Below are 19,507 nucleotides of genomic sequence, written 5' to 3'. Positions count from 1 at the left end.
AAGCGAAGTGCCTGCCGCTTGAAGGGAGTTTGCGGTTTTCTCCGTGGGGACTTCCCGGCGACGGCACGACGTGGCACACCGAGCCTACTCGCGTCTAAAATCTTTCTTGGCGTCATGGCGTTTCTTCGGGCAGCGCCAGACTGGTCGCGGGTGGCCTTTCGTGGCTACACAACTGGCGTTAAGCGCGGTGCTGCTTCTGATGGTAGCAGGGCAAGGCGTGTTCGATGAAGCTGCGTCTATGACTCGGCTCGACTTCGATGATTTAATCGAGATCCGGCCGAGTCAGACAGCACTCATCTTCTACACAAGTATTTGTGGCTCTAGCCCAGTCAGCCTTAACTGACAACCTTGGCAGCTGTCGCAAAGCGCTGGTCTAAGGGCAAGGGATTGGGCGAGGTCCCACCGCCGTCTCCCTCTCGTGCTAGCTGTTGCTGGAGCACACACTGAGGACAAAGCGGAAAAAGAACAAGGTGAAGGATATAAATCGGCGGGTGGGTGCCTCCCCGCCTCAGGCAGTAATTTCGGCTTGGCTGTAGTGTTCTGCCCCACGGCCTGGGCTAGGAAACCTGGACTTTCCCCGGTTCATCAACCTGCCTGACAGGGGCCGATACCGGTAGGAAAAGCTATGGTTCCCGGACTGTCCGGCTAGGCATAGGGGTGGCTGCGATCACACTCATACGTTTTACGTACTGGCTCGATATGAACGCCGTAACGCGGTCAAGAGGGATCGCTCCTTGCCGTCTGAACTATTTTTTTCGCACGAGGCGGGCTACCCCTCTCAACAAAGACTTGGTAGGGACGGAGGCAGCGGACGGCAAGAGAAAGAACAGCTACGTACTAGCCTAACTTCTAACAGTTCTGTTTTTCTTCAGCCTGCCAGCAAAACAGCGAACAGGTAGACAGAAAAAGGGCACATGAGTCCCGCCCGTCCCACTGCAGTCAGCTGCGGGCTGGCGCGAAGAGCGCAGCCCCCCAGCTCTTCGTCCCCCGTGTCTCATCTTCGGGCATGCAAGAAGACCAAGGCAACGGACGTACTAACTCTTGAAATTTCCCCTTTTTTCGCCCTTAGTTCGCTTCCATTTTTCAGTATACCGCAACACTGCTGGGCTCCTCTCTCACGAGCGGAAGATCGCGATCCTTTCTAGGAGGCCCGGCTCACCTCAAGGTGCGGCTGGCTGTCACTGGTTTTGTCAGCCGTGTGTCTTGCCGAACTGCCTTCGTGGAGTCATTTTCGCACTTGAACAGATGCCGCTTTTTCTTATAGAAAAAAGACAAGGAGACCATTTGATATATATTATGAGTCTTCGCTGCTGCGTTTTTTTCTTCCATGTCTCTCAAATTTTGCATCGAAGTGCCCGTCTTTCACTTTATTCTTCGGCACACCGTTGCTTGGGCCCTATATACGTTCTGACTTTTCAGTTGTTTGTTCTACCCAGCACGTCTCAACGCCTCTTCTCCGACAGTATTGGTTCGCCACACGCTCGGCTGCTTTTCCTTTGTCGGCGAAAGCGGTTCCAGCTGAAGTTACAACATGTGGTGACAGGACCGCTGGTTAGTGGTAGCACAAGAGAAGGATGTTGAATCGCTTTCTTTCTCTGTGGACCCGTAGAACTGCTTTTTCCTTCAGTCCTGAACTATCTTTCTTTTCGTCTTACTCTACCGAGCTCGGTGCCGGTTCCTTGTCAAAAGATGGCTAGGCCGTAGTCACTGATGGCCGGTGTTTTTTCTTCGTCGGTCTTGTAATCTTTTTTGCGAATCCGACCAAGCAGCAGTCCTCTCGTGAAGAAAGATGTCCGCTGGAGACGGAGCAATTAGAAGGTCGGGGTCTACCCGATGGAGACGCCACTTCGAGGTAGGTTATACTGTCGGGGCGGACTGTTCATTGTCTCACTTCCTAGGATTTGTTTTTTCCCCAAGAAGTGCGTCACCTTCCCAAGTCTTCTTCTCTTTGATTCCCAGACATCCTTATATCTGCAAGTACGCAAACTGTGAGTGCGCTCTTTTCTTAGGTGCTTATAACCGTTCGATAAAATGGCGATATAGCCTGCACGTCTAGATCATGAGGTGGGGGGAGGTTAGATATGTGACGGGAGAAACTTGTACCTGCTCCAAAAATACGATCGTTTCTGTATAGAAAGCCGCCAGGTAGCTTGGTGCTATTCCGTGTATGTCTACATTTCAAATCGAAAGATTGATAGGAGAAAAAAATGACAACGAGCCCAACTTCCTGGTTTGTGGTGTTTTCTTTTCCCTTAGAGTACCCGGGACAATGCGACATCGTCGATCAATAATATTCTACAATGTTCGTCGAAGGTGGTGTTACATAGTCGGGGTCGCGCCCTCCCAACCCTCTCAGGTGTACGAACAGGTGACACAGGTTCGTCTGCGGCATCATCCGACGTAGCAACGCAAGTACGACTTCGGGCAACACTAGCGGGTTATGGTTCTTCTAAGAGGCCTGCGACTGTATCCACCTCAGCATCTTCTTCTGTTCCTAATACGGGTCCATTGAAGCCTTTAGCAACTCAAACGACTACCGCGGATGATACAAAGCTTCTAACTCGCTTCGATGGAAGACCAGATGACTATATCCCACCGAAACTTACGAAGAGTTCAGGTTTAGCGGGAGGGAGGGTCTCAAGAGTCACGTCACAAATGGAAAGACAGTTAGAATGTGTCACGGTTGTTACGAATTTTCAAAAAGGTGATGACTTTGAACCAAGAAAGGTCTCTATACCGGAGTACCTCACGCGTCCTCCGGCTGTCCAGCTAGGCTTTGAAACAGGGGAGATAGCCGATTCGGAGACATCTGAGAAGCGTGAAGTTGAAGAGGCGATGAAGTCCTTGAAGAAGGCAAAAGAACCTTTCACAGATATCAAGCATACATGGCCACCTGAAGAGGAGTTGCCTACTCTAGTTCATCATAATCCATCGAGGAATCCTTTATCTGACTTCCGTAAACTACAGGACCCAGTTGAAAACCGTGAGTATAAAGATGGCTGGGCAAGAGGAAGTGTCTTTCCATCTCTCGGGGCAGGCCTCAAGTTCTCTGAAAAGTCAGGACTCAATCCATCAGATCCACGTCATCTCATCTCGACTTGGTTCAAGAAGAAAAGAGCAGCAGCCTTGTTCGGAGGACAGTCGAGTGAGAGTACTGGGTCAGATCATCAACCTGAAATCCCCAACTTCCTTTCTCTCCTTCAAGGTCTCTCTCTTCAACGTAAGCTCGGAATGACGGCCCAGCAGGGATTCATTTCTTATGTGGTCTTGAACGGTGTCCATGTATACGGATTTGTTGGTGTGCCTCGACGGAACATAGAGATGTATGTATTCTCTTTGTCCAGGTATTAGTCCTGCTGTATAAAAGAACTTGGCGCGCTTCGTGGAAGAAAGAGAGAGACAGAGAAGCAGCTAACACTAGAGGAAAGGGTCCTTTAGGGTTAACTGCTTCTCTACAGATATATATGTATAAAGGTTGATAGCGAAAGTAGAGGAAGAAAAGAACTGCAGATAGGCGAGTTCTTCTTGTAGGACCGGAAGGTATACACCTTCACACACACAGAGTTCTTCAGGTGTAACAAAAATGGCCGCCTATGTATATATGTATATATCTATGTAGACTATGTCGTTCTCTTCAGTCAGGGCAGGATCTCCTGGGACCTGTTGAGACCGAGTTTTCTGTCTGCGTCGTGTTATACGCCCTCCGGGGAATCTACGTGCGTGCTGAAGGCCACATATTCCTACAGCAGAGCGGGCTAGGGTCTGCCTCGGCCTTCGTCGATGTCTAGTGAATAAAGAAAGCTTTTCTCACGGCGGGTGCACGGGAAACAGGCTTCATGAGAATGATTGTGTATATACATGCGTTTGTGACTGACCGGCAATACTTTGAAATCCTCTTACCCTTGTCTTCAAGTTGTGAGATGGGACGACGAACGTCTCTCTTTTTCCCCGTCGTATGTGCGTTATCCCATCAGTAGAGAAGTTGCTGTATTCCTTCGTAAATAGCCAGTTCAGCTGGCATACGAACAGTACAGATATGTATGTATGAACATGCGTGTAGAGGATGCGCTTGGGAAGTATCTCTCGGTGGGGGGATGAGGTAGTCTGGTCCCTGTCTTATGTACGGATATGTGGTGATGAATGCAGTATTTACTCTCCGTTCCTGGAAGATTCCTTCTGAAAGTCACAGGAATGATAAGAAGCGAATGTCTGCTATTTTACATGGAAAAGAAGAATGATGTTGAGGTGTACGTATGTCTGTGTTCTTTTCGTCTTCTGTGTGTTTGTATTCTGTAATATGTCTTCCTCCAGCCATGGCAATTGAGAGAGAGAGAAAGCCTCACGTAAGATGATAAGAAAATCTTTTTTTTTCTTGTTCAGTGCATGCACTAGACATCAATCTTGCGTCCCCATCGGTTGCAGGGAAGTGTGAATGTAGCTTCACTGGCTAGGTATCTATCTGTGTGTATGGACTCATCTACACGTTTGAACCCTCCCGTACATGCATGTATATAAATATATACCGTGTGCGGGTTTATTCAGCTTTATACACGGTTGGGTAAAATAAACCTTGGCATATATCTGCCTACCTGCATGTACACGTAGATGATGACTATGACGAGTGATTCATTTCATTACATTCTTCTCGACTGAAGACCCAGGTCGTCTTCATGGATCATCTACCACCCGATTAAATCGGATCTGGGACCTCGGCTTCGCTCTGCTTACCTGAGAGATTGTGCACTTGATCAGAACTGCTTCCTCGTCTCATCTTTCTTAAACAGTGTGAGGCGGCGTCTCTCGTAGCAGCAGCCATCCACCACAGCTCGTCTTCAAGTCAGCATACAAGGCGAAGGAGAGAATCATTCGTTTTCATATGCAGTCAACTGGACGAGAGTGAATACACGAGCACGACCCATGCTTCATCGTGGGGGGGGGGCTCTCCTCTCGTAAATTATACCTTTTCACATACTCACCTACTCCCCAGCTGAGCGCTCGGTTCATACTACAAAGCGTGAAGGTGGATGTGTGTTGTTTCTTACATAAGAATAAAAAGAAGAATTCTCTTTCCTCTCGTCAAATCTTTTACTTTCCTCGTCGTTTTTCTGGAGCTCCGGGAGTTTTTTCTCACTATAAACAGATCATGCAAGATAGGACTGCACATATACACATATGTAGTTCCAACGCCGTATGTGAGTCGATAAGGTTCTATAGGATCTTCCTTGTCATTGCCTCGCTTGCAGACCGACAAGCACATCAATCCACAGGTCGTGCCGCTAACAGGAGGTGTAGTTCAGGTCTCTGATGGTACGTTTTTTTCTATCTACTGAGAAGGTTCTTACAGTTCTCGTCGAATTCAGTCGCCACTTGGTTTGCTTCTGCTTTATGCAAGCGAAAGGTTTTCATGTGCTTTTTCTCAATAGACGTTTCCAAAGACATCTGTAGAGTACCACATAGACTGATGGATAGGATTAGCACATACACCGTATCGTCTTTACAGTATCTGTCTAGTGTGTCTCTCTCTCTTTTTCATCTGTTGCTCAATCAGGGACTTCCCATGTTTCCCTCTTCGGTAGCCTCCCGGGCCGAGAACCATCTCAGTTCAGGTGTAGGATGGTCGACGGTTTCCAAAGTGATATGTTCTTGTTCTTCGGAAGGTGACAGTATAGGGAGGTGTGAAAGAAGTGTTACCGAAAACTATGTACGTAGATAGATACTATACAAATATGTAGTGTGTATACATAGATCTATCCATATTTGTGGACAATAACTCGAGAGGTCTATGTACGTCAACCATGTCTACATGATGCAAAAGAGCTTCAGTGTATTCGCGAGACACGATGAAAAGAAAGAAGAGAAGACGTGACAGAAGGGATAACCGAATGTGTCTTATGCTTTTTTCTTGAAACGTGCTTCTTGACACAGAACCCCCCAGTCCTCCTCAACTGTCAATCATTAAACAAGCCCACATGCAGGCGATTGCGAAGGAAGTTTATCTGGATGATTCCCTTCCTTCGGCTGCCACACCTCGAAAGCAGAAAAGTGAAAAGGAGATTGGTGTACAGACAGGCCCTCCCACGGCTGCCCCTGCCCGGCCAAAGGTATGGTGGTGTTGTTATAGCTATGATAACCATTTTGTTCACAAAGCATTTATCTTTCGGGGAGGTTTCTCACACCTTAGATACTTGGCGAACGTGTTAAAGGGAGAAACAGAGATCCGAGGGCGTGTGTGTCTTCGCGTAAACATCTCTTCATCCGAGAGAATGTGACGCTGCGAAACATCCTCCTTGACTTTGAGGGGTTCGCAGTTGCTTTAATAGGCATTTCTTCTCGTTACTTGTTTGTCAGGACAATAGGACCTCTAGGAGATTTAGAAAAGAACATGTCTGAAATAGTTTCACTGTACACAGAGAGAGTCGCTGAAGTTGAAACTGGAAGGTATGTTGAGCGACCTTATGTTCCGTTTGCTCTTTTATAAGAGCCGTCTTTTCTGATTCTCCTAGAGATTAATGAGTTGTCTGTGGATGTATAGATAGGTTCGTAGATTGTCTCTTCCTTTTTAATAGAAATAGAGGATAGACATTATGAGTGTGCTACTACCGTTAACTTTGTTGTGTGTGTGTGTACGTCTCGATGGGCATGATATCTTCAGGTAGAGCCTAGACCGAAGACATCTCCGACAAGCGCATTAAAGCGAGCGAAATCTTTCAAGAAGGGAATTCGTTTCTTTTCTGGCGACCATAGCACATCATCTTCAAGTTCAGAGAGTTCTACTGAAGCATCGCCTCGGGTGTCTTCATCTAAATTAAAGACAGGAGCGTTAAGTCACGCAGTGAGTGGTGTGGGGGGAGAGGGTGAAGGCCAGGCAGTCTCAGGATGGGAGTCTCTGAGGAGGAAGAAGGACAGCAAGAAGGATAAGACTCTGAAAAGTAAGCAAAAGCAAGAAGCCATTCAGAGTGAAAGGGCCATGCAAGAGAAGTTGAGGCAACAAGAAGCTTTAGCTGAGATGAGAAGAAGATATAATGCTTATATGAATGTTGTATGTGAATTTCCACGTCGTCGACTCCCCCGGTTAGGTCGGGATGGAATTGCATCGGATGAAGATGAAGAATATCGACTTGCAAAGAATGATGAAGATGATGAAGAAGATGAAATTGCTTCGACGATAAAACCTCCTTCTTTACAACAACTCTCGAACTACCCACCATGGACTTATTTCCCTTGTCATCCAGCTTCATTTGCTTTCACGGGGAGCCCAGGAGAAGAAGGACAAGGAGACGGTGTGACAGGAAGCTGGAGAGGGGGAATGATGATGTCGATGCACCAAACACCTGACCCAACAGAGGAAGGGTTACCAGATGTCGATTCACCTCCATCACTAGTCATTCATACCCCTTTAGATAAGAAATACAAAGGAGACGGTAGTTTAGATACAGGAGGTTCTACGGATGAAGAGGATGCGGATCCAGTGGATTGTCTTGTGAATGAGGCCTTAACTTTCTTCGTTCCAGGCTTTGAAGAGTTCTTCGTGCAGCATTCTATCCCGAATGCTGGTCAAGAGGAGACACAAGGAGAATCTTCTTCATCACCTGCTGCTGGAGATACATCAGGAAGTCCCCATCATTTTCATTTCTCTTCGGGGGGCTCAGGGAAAAAGCAAGGAGGTTTTATAACGGCGATACCGATGTTGCATGCATTACCTCAGCCGGATAATGTATGGAGAGAAGTGGCAGATGAAGCCGGAGAACAAGCAAGGGAGACAATGATGAAGGAATGGATCAAGCAGTATGAAGAAGCTTGGAAAGCTCATCAAATGTGGGTAGAACAACAAGCGCGTAGACAACAAGCTTATGCTGAAAAGTCTAAGAAACGCGAAACCACAAAACCTCCATGGAATGAAGAAGATGTGAGAGCGAAACAGGAGGAAATAAAGAAAGAAATCCAGGAGGAATATAGCCAATTCGTTGAGGCGAAAGAAGTTCTTGAAGATGCCGTAGAAAGCAACCCTTTCAGACAACCTGGCCCTATGGGAACATGTAGAGGGGGTCGCCGGGCCTGGGTGCGCTTTGATAGAGCTGCTAGGACAGATGAGACACGGAAACAATACGCTAGGTAAGCTCGAATGATGTTGGATGTCTCAATGGTTCGTTGTGTTGCAGGGGTGTGCATGGATTTTGCGATACGAAGAAGAGTTTCCGCATGTGAAGCAACGAAGGCTTGAGTGAATATGTGTAGGGAGATGACGTCGAACTTTCAGTATGTCTATTGTGATGTATGCATTTCGGGGTGCACGTGTGTGTAGGATAAGAAGAGATTGTGATGTTCTACAGTATGTATAATATGTAGTTGGTCACGCGCATGTGTGCACATTTTACGTATATATATACATGTTCCTACATACATACATGCATATGGGTTTGTCGGGCATGTTTGATATGTTGCGATGTCTTGTCGTTTCAGTCGGGATTTTCGCATGCTTCCTGATGAAGACGACGAGTTTGATAAGATTGCCCCCCCTACACTTCCACGCCACGTCCGTACGCCAAGCGGGGGCGTTGTTGGTATGCGAGGTGGTCGAAGACATAGAGGAGTACGTCAGATGAGATCAAGAGGAAGAGATAGAGTCCCTACTACCACTACTACTATACGTGATGTGAATCTTCAACTGGATATCCGAGATATACCTAGAGACTCAGATAAAGACTATCCAGAGCTTGCTGAAGTGGATGAAGATGATGTGAACGCCCCTATGGAAAGAGCAGAATTTCAAGTCCGTAGGAACAATGAGATGGATCGTATGCTTGGAGATCTTCTACCTCTCTATGAAGACAAACTACCTTATCAAGCCAAGGATGATAAGATACTTCTCGGAGCAAAGAATGGGGTGGTAGGCGATGTGTCTTCAAAAGGGAAACAGATTCCAAAGAAGCAGCTCCCCATGAAAACAGCACAAAAAGCCCCTCCGGGTCTTTCAACCACGGGAGGAAAAACGAAAGAGACCCTTCCACCAAAAGGAACTTCTCCTATACCTTCTGGTACGTCGTCTCCCTCTAAGACGACTACTCCTACTACGGGGGCGAGTCGCCCTGGAGGTGTGGATCATAGTGATGATGTCGACGCAGTCAAGTTAGCCTGTCCAGTTCAGAAGTGGGTGAAAATACAGCAGAAGCTTCGAGGTAGTGAAGTCGCTGTTGAAGTCGAGAGAACAAGTGGGAGAATCTTATCGGGAGGACAAGGCGAAAGTCTTCCGGATGTTATTGAATTCTTTGGACAGAGAAACTCCAGCCGATTTCATGAAAGCCCTCAACATAGTGCTGTAAATCCACAAACAAGTCATAGCCGACCAAGAGGAGATGAAGGCCATACCAGTGAACTGAGAAGAAATGAGGCTTGTCAAAGCCTCAAGTCTCGGGAAGGTAAGAACTTGGGTATGAGAGAACAGGTGTCGTTGATGTCGCCTAAGGGAGATAGAGCCAAATCTCTAAGAGGAAAAGGGTCTATTGGGTCAAAGGAAGACCTAGCAAAGGCCTCGCTCTTGTCTCCCCAGCAAAATCCATGTAATGAAGTCGCTTCTTTCCCTTCACAACAAGCCTGTTTTGTTGGGTTACTTGGAGCTCGATCTCAAAGTCGTAGTCCGTCCCCTCCCTTCTCAGGTTTCTCGGTTGACGGTGGTATAGATGGAACGATAGACCTGGACAGGAGTCAGGGGTGTACATTGTTGTCTTCTTCACACGATGAAAAAAAGTGCTGTAGCTCTTATACAAATGGAAGCTTAACCAACGGTATGCCCTGCAACTCAGAACAAGATAGAGAACAGTGGATGCTATCTAGAAAAGGACATTCTCCATCCTCAGGAAGGTCTACGATTCTAGGGGGAAGTGAAATCATTCTCGGTCACCGTGTAAAGAAGAGAGCTTCCTTCTCTCTCGGGGAAAAAGAAGATACATCAATCAAGCAAATAGACTGCACGTCATTACCGACATTCGGTTGCATAGAAGACGAGACAGCAGGGCATTCAAAGATTAGAGATGGCGAGAGGAAGAGAGAGAGTGGATTTGATGGAATAAAGGAGAGTGGTTATGAAGAGGGAGATGATGAAGAGTGTGGGACGTTTTCCCGTACGGAAGCTGTATCAAATGGATTTATTCTTTCTAGAGAGGAGAAAGCCGCTGATAGAAGAGAAAGACTACCCACTTTTGGTTATGGATTAGAGGGCGAAAGAGGTGAAGTGGAGAAAGAGGATGAAGACACGATGGAGGGAAGTCCGTCGTCTTCCGTAGAATCGGAAGAAGGCACGAAAACATTGATTGCATGCGATCTACAGAAGATCCTCAGAAGGAAAAAAGAATGTGAGTGGGAGAAAGAAAGAGAAGAAACGAAATGGAGGGAGAAAGACCATACCGAAGGCGACCGATTCCTTGCTAGCGAGGGTGGCCATAGCGGAAAAGTAGAAAATGACGAAGAAGCGAAGGGAAGCTCTTGGAATCCATTTTTGTCAGCACACCAAATCGGAAATAAACCTGTGAGACGACGAAGAAGTTTTGCGACCATCTGCGAGGATACATGGAGCAACATCGACGTAGAAAGGAGGGTTCGACGAAGCTCAGTATCTTCTGTCCGTTCATATGCATCATGTCCTCCAGACACTGGTCTAGGACAGGATAAGTCAAGACGATATCTGAGAAGACAATCGAAGCATCGATTACAACAAGGTTATAATGTTGCCTGTCTTCACAGGGGAAGTCAAAAGGACTGTGATGGGGTATCTTGTATTGATCTGGTAAGGGAGGACAATGTCTTGGCGGCTGAGGGGAGGATGATGAGGATTATAAAGAATGGATTCGATTCATCCGCGGCATCTCAGAATCATGATGAACTGAGCACGACTACAGGTGGATCAGAACCTGTAACGACGAGCAGCGTGAGTCTCTCTGATACCGCGTCTTTCACTGGGAGACGACCACGCGGCTCTATCTGTTCTATTTCAAGTGATTGTGGACTGCTGCCTTCTGAGGATGTCCCAGATGTGGAACTACAAGGACAAAGGAGAATAAAGGATGAAGGAGACATGTCAGTAGGACGTCACAGAAAGGGAGGAGGGATGAAAATCACTTCATATGATGAAGAGGTACAAGAACTCTCTTCCTATGGAGATGGCGCGGTACCGCCCATATTCAGACCGGAGTTCGAGAGAGAGATTTCAAGAAAAGACCCGTTGTTTGATGCTGGTTGGGAGGGAAGATCTGGAGGATGGAGCGGCGATTCTTCTGTGGAGCTATCATCAAACCATCATCTTGTTGGTATACGAGGCGAAGACGATGTACATGTAGGATCACCGTCTATACCTAGGCGACATGGATCTCAGTATTCGCCACTGTCTGTTCCAGACATCCGAGTACTGCATCCATCGAAACAAGAAGACAACGTAACGAGGATTTCTCCCCGTCAAGATGGTCATACACTGAGAAGACTGTTCTCTGGCGACACGGGGGAACCTACGACGACGCGCTTCACAGGAATTACAACAGATTCGTCCGAGTTTCATCATCGGTACCTTCTTTACAAGAAGCGGCCTCGTCTTCGAACTCTCTTCTCTCCTCTGTCATCAGCTACACCATCACCTCGACCGTCAAGTTTCCCTTGGGATGACGAAGTCATTCCGGCATGTCGAGGTACCTCGAAGCAATCTGATGGCGTATCTACTATGAAAGAAGAAGGGCAAGCGAGTACTGTCCAAAATACTGGCTCAACTTCATGCGGCAAAAGCCGTTGCTTGGTGCAACAGAGGACGAGTGTTCCTCCCTCAGAGGGGGCGAAAGAGCATGGTAGTCCACGAGAAAATGCCGTACTTGCAGAAGACAGCGAAAAAACCATGAACGGAACACCAGATGATACCACATCGTTGGAAAGGGGGGAAAGAAATAACGGTGCAACGGGCATGAATGAAGCTGAAGAAATAGGAAGTACAAAAGACCCAACAGAGAAGAGCTCTCCGACAAATCATAGTGAAGATGAGACAGAAGATCGTAGTGGGACACCAGCCGAGCAGTTTCAGCACCGTCCCCGTCAGCCCTTCCTGAGACGCGGTTGTGGAGTAGGTGGAGGGCGGTACGATCGACTGCAGAACTCTGAAGGTACTGCATCACCTCGAGGAAGAAGCATTTTTAGGCAAGACACTTCATCTCTACGGAACCGGTCTCGTAGTGTGCTTCGAGATTCTCTCGGACAAGCAACAATAAGCAACAGCGATCCGGCGAGTATACGGCATGGGCCGAGAAGGGTACTGATGCAAGGTTTTTCATCGCAGGAAAGGATTTCGAGTCCGAGCAGCAGTAGGGGACTGAGCGGCAGTATAGAGGGTGGTTCACGGTTATCGACGCCGAGGTCTGTTTCGCCGAGTCAGTCTTCATTATCTCGGCACGGAAAGGAAAGAACACGAAGTCACGGCAGTGGTACGTGGGGCATGCAGTCACTGTCGCAAGTTTCCGAGCCTCGTTCCCCAAGTGTGTCATGTTCAGAAGTAGGAATGCATCGGAGAGGGGATGACCCTTCGGGGAGCAGTGGTCCGAAATCGCCTTTCTCTGGTGGGAGTATTTCTGCTCCTGTCGCCCGGTATACAAGCCGTGAGAGCTTATTCAGTGACAATCTCCTTGGAATAGGGATGTTCCTTGGTCGTAGCTCCATTTCTAAAAGCCAGCCGCGTACTTGGGATGAAGTCCCTTGTCTGCCTCCTTGTGTCGAGAAGGACGCGGAGGACGAAACAAAGAAGTCACAGAAAAAACCTTTTCTGAAAAAAGGGTCAGGCAAGCTCGCAGGAGACGGAGCTCACCGAAGCCGGGACAAGGAAAGCACATCCAGTTACACCCGAAGAAGAACTGAGGAATCGTGCGGTGCTTCCACCAGCTTACTAGAAAGAGGGCCAAGAACTCCGAAGACACAGTCCAAGGGCTGTACGGTGAATGGTGAAGGGTCTGCAGCATGTGAGAGGCTGACAAAAAAAGATGATAGGGATGTCAGCCCCAAACCCACACGAACGTGGAAAGCTCGTTTTGCGCCAAAGGAGGATAGGCCAACACAGTCATCGCGCTCTCAGTCACGCGGTCGTTCGCCTGAAGACGCTGACCGCGAGCTGGGAAGAACAACAGTCCGGAGAATAGAGACTACGGGCTGTAGGAGACCCCGTTACGCAGAGTGCGTAGATTTGTCTGGTTATTTCGAGAGACCGAGGATCCATTTTGGACTACCACAATATCTCCGAGAGAAAATAACTTTAGGTCTCTGATGGTGGTTGTGATGGTGGAATGTTACGCGTCTCGGCCTATCACGCTTCCACTAAGGCAGGCGGCGATGAACAGGCTGCCTGATGAATGGCGAAGGGGCACAAATTTTACCTGGGGAAAGACTCGAGAGAATCTTGTGTCCGTGTTCAGCGTGGTCAACTAAAAATGTGTTTGGAATCGTTGTCGTTTCGGCGTGAGTGGCACTCATTGCATGGGGGCTCTGTGTGCCTACCCATAGTGAGCCACGTTGTTCTTGTGAATGAATTTCATCAACTAAAGTCCGACTGAAGAAACCCGTAGAGGGAGTACCAGAGGACCAGAGTCGAACCCCAGCTCGTGTACTCAAACCTGTCATAATTTGTCTGCTGTACTGAGGGTGTCCGTCAACACGTGCAGTTCAGCCAATCCTCTCCCGTCTATCACCGCGAACGGGTAGGACGATGTCCACGTGGCTGCCAGCAAGCTTGTTTTTATACTCCGGTTCTATCCTCGTAGCAGGAGTTGCGGCGCTGAACCAGCAGAGGGACAAAGAAGCCCCGACAGGGGGTCGCTTCGGTGTCTTCCGTCGAGCACAGTTGTGTGTTGCAGTCCTCTCATTTACGTAGATTACGTGAGAATGTAGATGTGTACGCGTTTACGCATGTAAGTGTCGAAGTATCGCACCGTCACCGTCCAGCTTCGCAAGGCAGGTTCACTTGGGTAAACGCGGACACGTTTGTCTGCACGTGAACGTAGACGCTTGTGATCTGATCGGCTCCCTTCGCATACGTTCAATTCCGGAGCCAGCATCATTTTCGGTTCATTGCACCCTAAACACTACTCTTCTGGGATTATTTGTCGGGACCTCGCAGTTACCGGAAGGCACAGGCATTTGAAAGGGGTCGGAAATATGAAAAAATTCCTGAGTGCACCAGATGGTTTACAGGTACTGGTTTGTCTGCTGGTGGTCACTCGGCCCAACTTGCAGTTCAACTCTACGAGCCACCCGAAGGGAGTAAAGACTATTCTGTAAGGCCCCCCCGGGCACAGAGGCATGCCCGCCCTCTGAGGCCTGATCGGTGCAGCCTCCGAAGTATTCGGGGGGTGCGATACTACAGCAGTGGCCTGGTTCCCATGTCTAGTTTCGGAACCAATGTCGCATGTCGCTTGCTGCGTCTCCAGCTTAGAAAATCAAGCCTGCAGTTCAGAAGTGAATCGCGTAGCTCGGTCCGCGTCTGAGGGGGCCGAGCTACGCGATTCACTATCGGCCCTAAGGATCATACCTTCTACGGAATGGAGAAACAATGCCAAAGAGAAGTTCCAAGGCAATCAGACAATTCCTATGTGCATGTAAACGCCAAAGATTTGAAGCAAACCGCTTCCGGTGCTAATGGGAAGCCAATCAAGGGACACACCAAGCAAGGAAAAGATGCTGCCTACTCGTGGCTCGGGCGAAAGCCATGCGAGTCTTAGGCTTCGGTTCAGCTGACGAGTAATCGGTCTGAGATGCAGAAGCCATGTTTTCAGCCGAGCCACCACTTTCCACACTACCAGCGCGTTATCTTCTGCATTACACCACCCTGCACTGTTTGTGACATCGAGCTCGCCCAGTCTCCGCCGTCGCGGGCCACTTCTCGAAGCGTGCAAGACCTGGACAGCCAGATAGACACAAAAGTATCTGGAGGTTTTGAAAGGAAGTGTCATTGGTGCAGCGCGCTGCTCGCATGCTTGCTCCCATCTGGAAGAGCTTTGTTTCATTCCGGCCGCAGCCCCCGGTCGGGGCGGCCAGCAGCGGCCGTGTCCAAGTAGCCGCGGGTTTTACAGCTGACCGCAGAAGGCAGAGACTTCTCAAATCCCGAGGGAGACCCTGCACCGTCATCTAGCGAGGCCACTGGGACACCGTTCTTCCAGGTGGGGACATGTATGTGTTCTTGTTCCAGAACCCCGACCTGCTCACGAGCGGCTTCTTTGAGTTCCGTCAATGCTGTCGGGTCCTCGATAGTAGGCGGGACAGAATATCTGTGTCCCTCCAGAATAAGTGCCATAGTCTTGCGAAGGGTTTTGCCGGACCTTGTGTGCGGCAGCTTGCTCACGACCACGCAGGTCTTGAAGCACGCGAACGGTCCAATTCGCGCACGCACCTCGCTCACAAGCTCTGCTATCAGTTTCTTCACATCCGCCCGATGGTTTGAGCGCAAGACGAGCACACCTACGGGCACATGGCCTTTGATGGAGTCAGCAACACCCACGACGGCGGCGTTTGCGACTTCCGGGTGCTTGGTAAGTACTTCCTCAATGCCCGATGTAGAAATGCGGTGTGCTGCAACATTAATCACGTCGTCAGTCCGACCTTCAATGTGAAGGTACCCGTCGTCGTCGAAAAAGCCGCTGTCTCCGGTGTCGTAGAAGCCGGGAAACCGTGATAGATATGTGCAGATATATCTGTAGGAAGATGCACAATGAACAGCGACAGCCGCGGCAGGTGGTGTGAATTCGCAGTTACCGGGCGCATACATGTCCTTGGGAGTTTCGTTTCTCAGGGGAATACTAGATGGGAGTCGTACGGGAAAGAAGACTGTGGTGTTCTGGGCACGAAGCTGTCCAGAAAAGTATAGCACAGCAAACTGAAAGAGACGCCTCCTTAGCAGCGGCGATGTCGGCACTGCGTTGACAAGTTAGCCCACAACTGGACCGCCGGGTGAACTGCATCGAGCTTCAGTATCTATCGGAGGTCTAAAGAAGCGTGACTCCGACCTCGTTGGTCACACGTCATGTGTGCGCTGTGCCCTTAGTACTGCAGTATCGGCCACCTGAAGCCTTGTCTACCACTAGCCCGAACTGCGTTCCGCGGCAGATCTGGCTCCCTTCGCAGCGACTGATCGTTTGGCCGAGCAGTAAAGCTACTGGCGCTCCTGTGAAGGCGACCCAGTGGGAGTCCTAGTTGTTCGCCACTAACGTCGCTTACCTTGCATCGTTGTCGTACAGGGTAGTCAGAGAACCAGGTGGCATCGGTAGCTTTACAACAATGTGTCCCGTATTCTCGTCTTCAACCTCTTCGCCTCCGTCGTCCAAAATCCTCAGATCCCAGCCGGGGCATGGTTTTCCACAAGATCCTTCTCTGCAAACCAGTCAGCGTAGACTACCGAGCGTCTTTAGAGGCAAGTGCAAGATATAGAGTCTCAACTGCAAGAGTGATCTGCTGAGGCCAGACCTTCACCGACAAGCCAGGGAAGAAGTCTTTCCAGAACCGCAGCCAACTTTCCAACTAATTTATGAACGCTCGCACTCCGCACACTTATCTAGGAAGTCAGTCCTGGCACTAGAACAGAGCGGGAGATTTATTGCGGGGACACACTTCAAGAGCTCTCGAAAGCGACAAGTACCTGCAGGGAGCGTAATCTTCAGGTTTTAGCGGCTCGCCGGTCATGATGCAGGTCATTGGCCAGCCAGTTTCGGATTGCCACCAGTGATCGACGACGAGGGGAGCAGTGCTCTGGTTGGCAGCCTTGGAAACTTCTTCCATTTTTCCTGAGAACCAGCGAGATGTCGCGATATCCATCCTCTCGCCGACAAGGAACACAGTTTTCAAGCTTGACAGGTTATACGGCTTCATTCTTTCTCCTAGAGGATCTTCTACTCGAATACTCCTGAGCGCCGAGGGTGCAGTGAACAATTTGGCGGCACCGTACTCGCTGATGACCCTCCAGAAAGCCCCTGTACGGCCACAAACCCCGAACCGGCAAGCACCTGCACGCGTTCTTGTCAGGGACGTAGTCGATGTGGTCCAAGGTCAGCTCGGACTGCTGGTACGGAGCGCGGCCCGGCGTCCCTAATAACAAAGAGAAGTGGAATGTACCTGCATCTGAACTTGCGCAGCCCGGCACGAAGTATTTTATCGGCAAACGCAGCTAGTGCTGTTGCTCGAGACTGCCTCCGGTCTGTTCAAAGAGATGTCTCCTTCCGCTTGCAAGCAGGAGCAAGGCGCTCCTCAGACCCCTGAACGTCGAGACTTACCGGCGTCCGGAGTCATTACGGGCTTTCCCTCATACATAATGCTTGTGCCCCCTCCAATTAGGGTTCCATAGAGCATTACAGAATGACCAAGGACCCAGCCCAGGTCGGACGCACAAAACACGGTGTCTCCGGGCTTTATCCCGTAGATTGAAGCAGCGGCGAACCGGCTTGATATGCACTGGCCCACGTGATCACGGACCACCCCCTTGGGGTTACCAGTAGTCCCAGAGGTGTAAAGCAAATATAGAGGGTGATTCGAGTCGACTGGCAGGACTTCCTGCGGCGTTCCTTCTGTGAGAAACTGTGTCCACTCGACGTCATCCTTCTCAAACGTGCATCTGTGCTGCGGCCGCTGCAGAATCACCTTGAACTCCGGTCTGTGAGTGGACAGCTGTAACGCAAGTTCAAGACCGGCCTTGTACGGAACGACACGACGCGGCTCGATCCCGCAGGACGATGCAATTATTGCTTTTGGCTTTGCATGGTCAATGCGAGTGGACAGCTCTTGCGTTCCGAAGCCGCCGAAGGTAAAAGAGTGCACAGCTCCAATTCGAGCGCACGCCAACATGGCTACAGCCGCTTCTGGAATTACAGGCATGTAGATCAGAACGCGATCGCCGCGACCAACCCCTCGGTTCTTCAAGGCTCCAGCCAGAACACTAACCTTTTCAAGCAGCTCTGCGTACGTGATTTTCTGCTTGACTCCTGCTACAGGTGAATCGTAGATTATTGCATACGCACTTCCTCTCCCTGCCAGTACGTGTGCATCAACGGCTTCGTGGCAGGCGTTTACTTGACCACCGGGAAACCACCTGTAAACTGGAGCTTTAGAGCTGTCCAGTACCGATCTGTATGGCGAGAACCATCGAATCCTCGCAGCTTGCTTTCTCCAAAAGGCAGCTGGATCTTTTAATGATTCGCGGTGCAGACGGTCTTGTAGGACTTCCGGCCGCACGTCTACGGATTGTCCCCCTGCTAAGGCGAAACCAGACAAGCGGAAGTGACGCCACAGGGCAGGAACGCCTGTCGACGGGCTTCTTAACGAGTTGCAAGAATTGGTTCGCCCCTGATCGACTATGCAAGAGCAGCAGTGAATCACTCTGTATCTCATTATGTGTGGCTGCAGAGGCAGCGTACAAGCTTGTGATACAGGCAGTTTTAGTGGGTTGGTCTTCTGTGCTTTTCCGCAGACAGCAACAACAAGGGTAGACGGCTGACGGCATGCTTAGTGCTCTGTGAGAACAGAAAGCTGGCTGCGGGCTGCTTGGTCCCCACCCGTCGCGCTGACGCACCTGCCCCAGAAAAGAAACGAACAAATGGCAACGCTCGGTTTGAAAGACATTGGTCGTTGAATGCCAGAGGCAGTGTCCTATGCGAACATGACGTCTCCCGGGCCCCAAGTGGCGTCGTACTGATAAGGCGGGAAGAAGCAACAGGCAACCGAGACACCTGACAGGGTCTCCTTTGTCGGGAAAGGTGTGCGAGTCTGGCGCAGCAGAGAAAGCGCGCATTGTCACCGTTGAGAACGCTCCTCACATGAACCAACGCCACTCGACTGATCGCAGTGAGGCCGGAGAGGACTGTCTTCGGCTGCATGGTTTGTTTCAGATACACTGACCTCCTGGAGCGGAAAGTACTCGTGTCCGAGGATTAAAATTTACACGCGGCGGAGTATCCTGGGTGACGACAGTTCTGGGACAAAAGCCGTGATCCAGACAAGAAGCACTACCGGACCGGCAGCTTTCAAGATCCACCACGCACGGGAAGGCCAACAACAGTTGTCGGTACAGTTCCCGAACTACCGGCGATCCAGGTGCTGCTCTTTCGCTTCACTGACAGAAAAAACGGAAGTTCTCCGCCAGCGAGCTTTAAACATGGGAAGGTCAAAAACTCAGCCCGTCGTACCAGGAACTGACACGCACCGGGTACGAGATGCCGGAGAAGCTAGCATCACTCGATCGACGTTAAAAGCCAACTGGACACTGCAGCTGCACTGAGCGGTGGTGGGGGCAAACTAGTAAGAACGTGTCAGAGTCCAGTGCCAGTGGTACTGAATAACCGTGCAGAGACACAGGACCGGGCGGAGCGCAGATCGCCCACGTGCCTTCCCTGGCCACAATGAGTCCTAGTGTGCATTGTATTCTCTCCTCACCATACGCTTGCAGACAGTGACACTTTCTTTAGTACACGAGAAGGCTGGCGCTTCCTGGGTCAATGATTTCGCCACCCATGCG

The 19,507-nt window shown here is 49.8% G+C and overlaps 2 protein-coding genes across 2 annotated transcripts; one reads left to right on the top strand and one right to left on the bottom strand.

Moving 5' to 3' along the window:
- The first annotated feature begins 723 nt into the window (after positions 1 to 723).
- Positions 724 to 13,580, top strand: CSUI_004956 (uncharacterized protein). The gene is made up of 7 exons (XM_068065137.1): positions 724 to 1,852; positions 2,257 to 3,220; positions 4,312 to 4,343; positions 5,244 to 5,307; positions 5,926 to 6,101; positions 6,653 to 8,112; positions 8,461 to 13,580. The coding sequence occupies exons 1-7, from the start codon at positions 1,790 to 1,792 to the stop codon at positions 13,280 to 13,282; spliced, it is 7,581 nt and encodes a 2,526-aa protein (XP_067922886.1). The 5' UTR covers positions 724 to 1,789; the 3' UTR covers positions 13,283 to 13,580.
- A 712-nt stretch (positions 13,581 to 14,292) lies between these two features.
- On the bottom strand, positions 14,293 to 19,079 carry CSUI_004955 (propionyl- synthetase). The gene is made up of 5 exons (XM_068065136.1): positions 18,566 to 19,079; positions 17,274 to 18,248; positions 16,643 to 16,973; positions 16,225 to 16,377; positions 14,293 to 15,701 (listed from the first exon to the last, which is right to left on the bottom strand). The coding sequence occupies exons 1-5, from the start codon at positions 18,867 to 18,869 to the stop codon at positions 15,014 to 15,016; spliced, it is 2,451 nt and encodes an 816-aa protein (XP_067922885.1). The 5' UTR covers positions 18,870 to 19,079; the 3' UTR covers positions 14,293 to 15,013.
- Positions 19,080 to 19,507: the final 428 nt, after the last annotated feature.

This window comes from Cystoisospora suis, assembly GCF_002600585.1.
Source record: "Cystoisospora suis strain Wien I chromosome Unknown contig_2377, whole genome shotgun sequence".
Classification (NCBI taxonomy): Eukaryota; Apicomplexa; class Conoidasida; order Eucoccidiorida; family Sarcocystidae; genus Cystoisospora; species Cystoisospora suis.
This window is presented reverse-complemented; position numbering and strand designations above follow the sequence as displayed.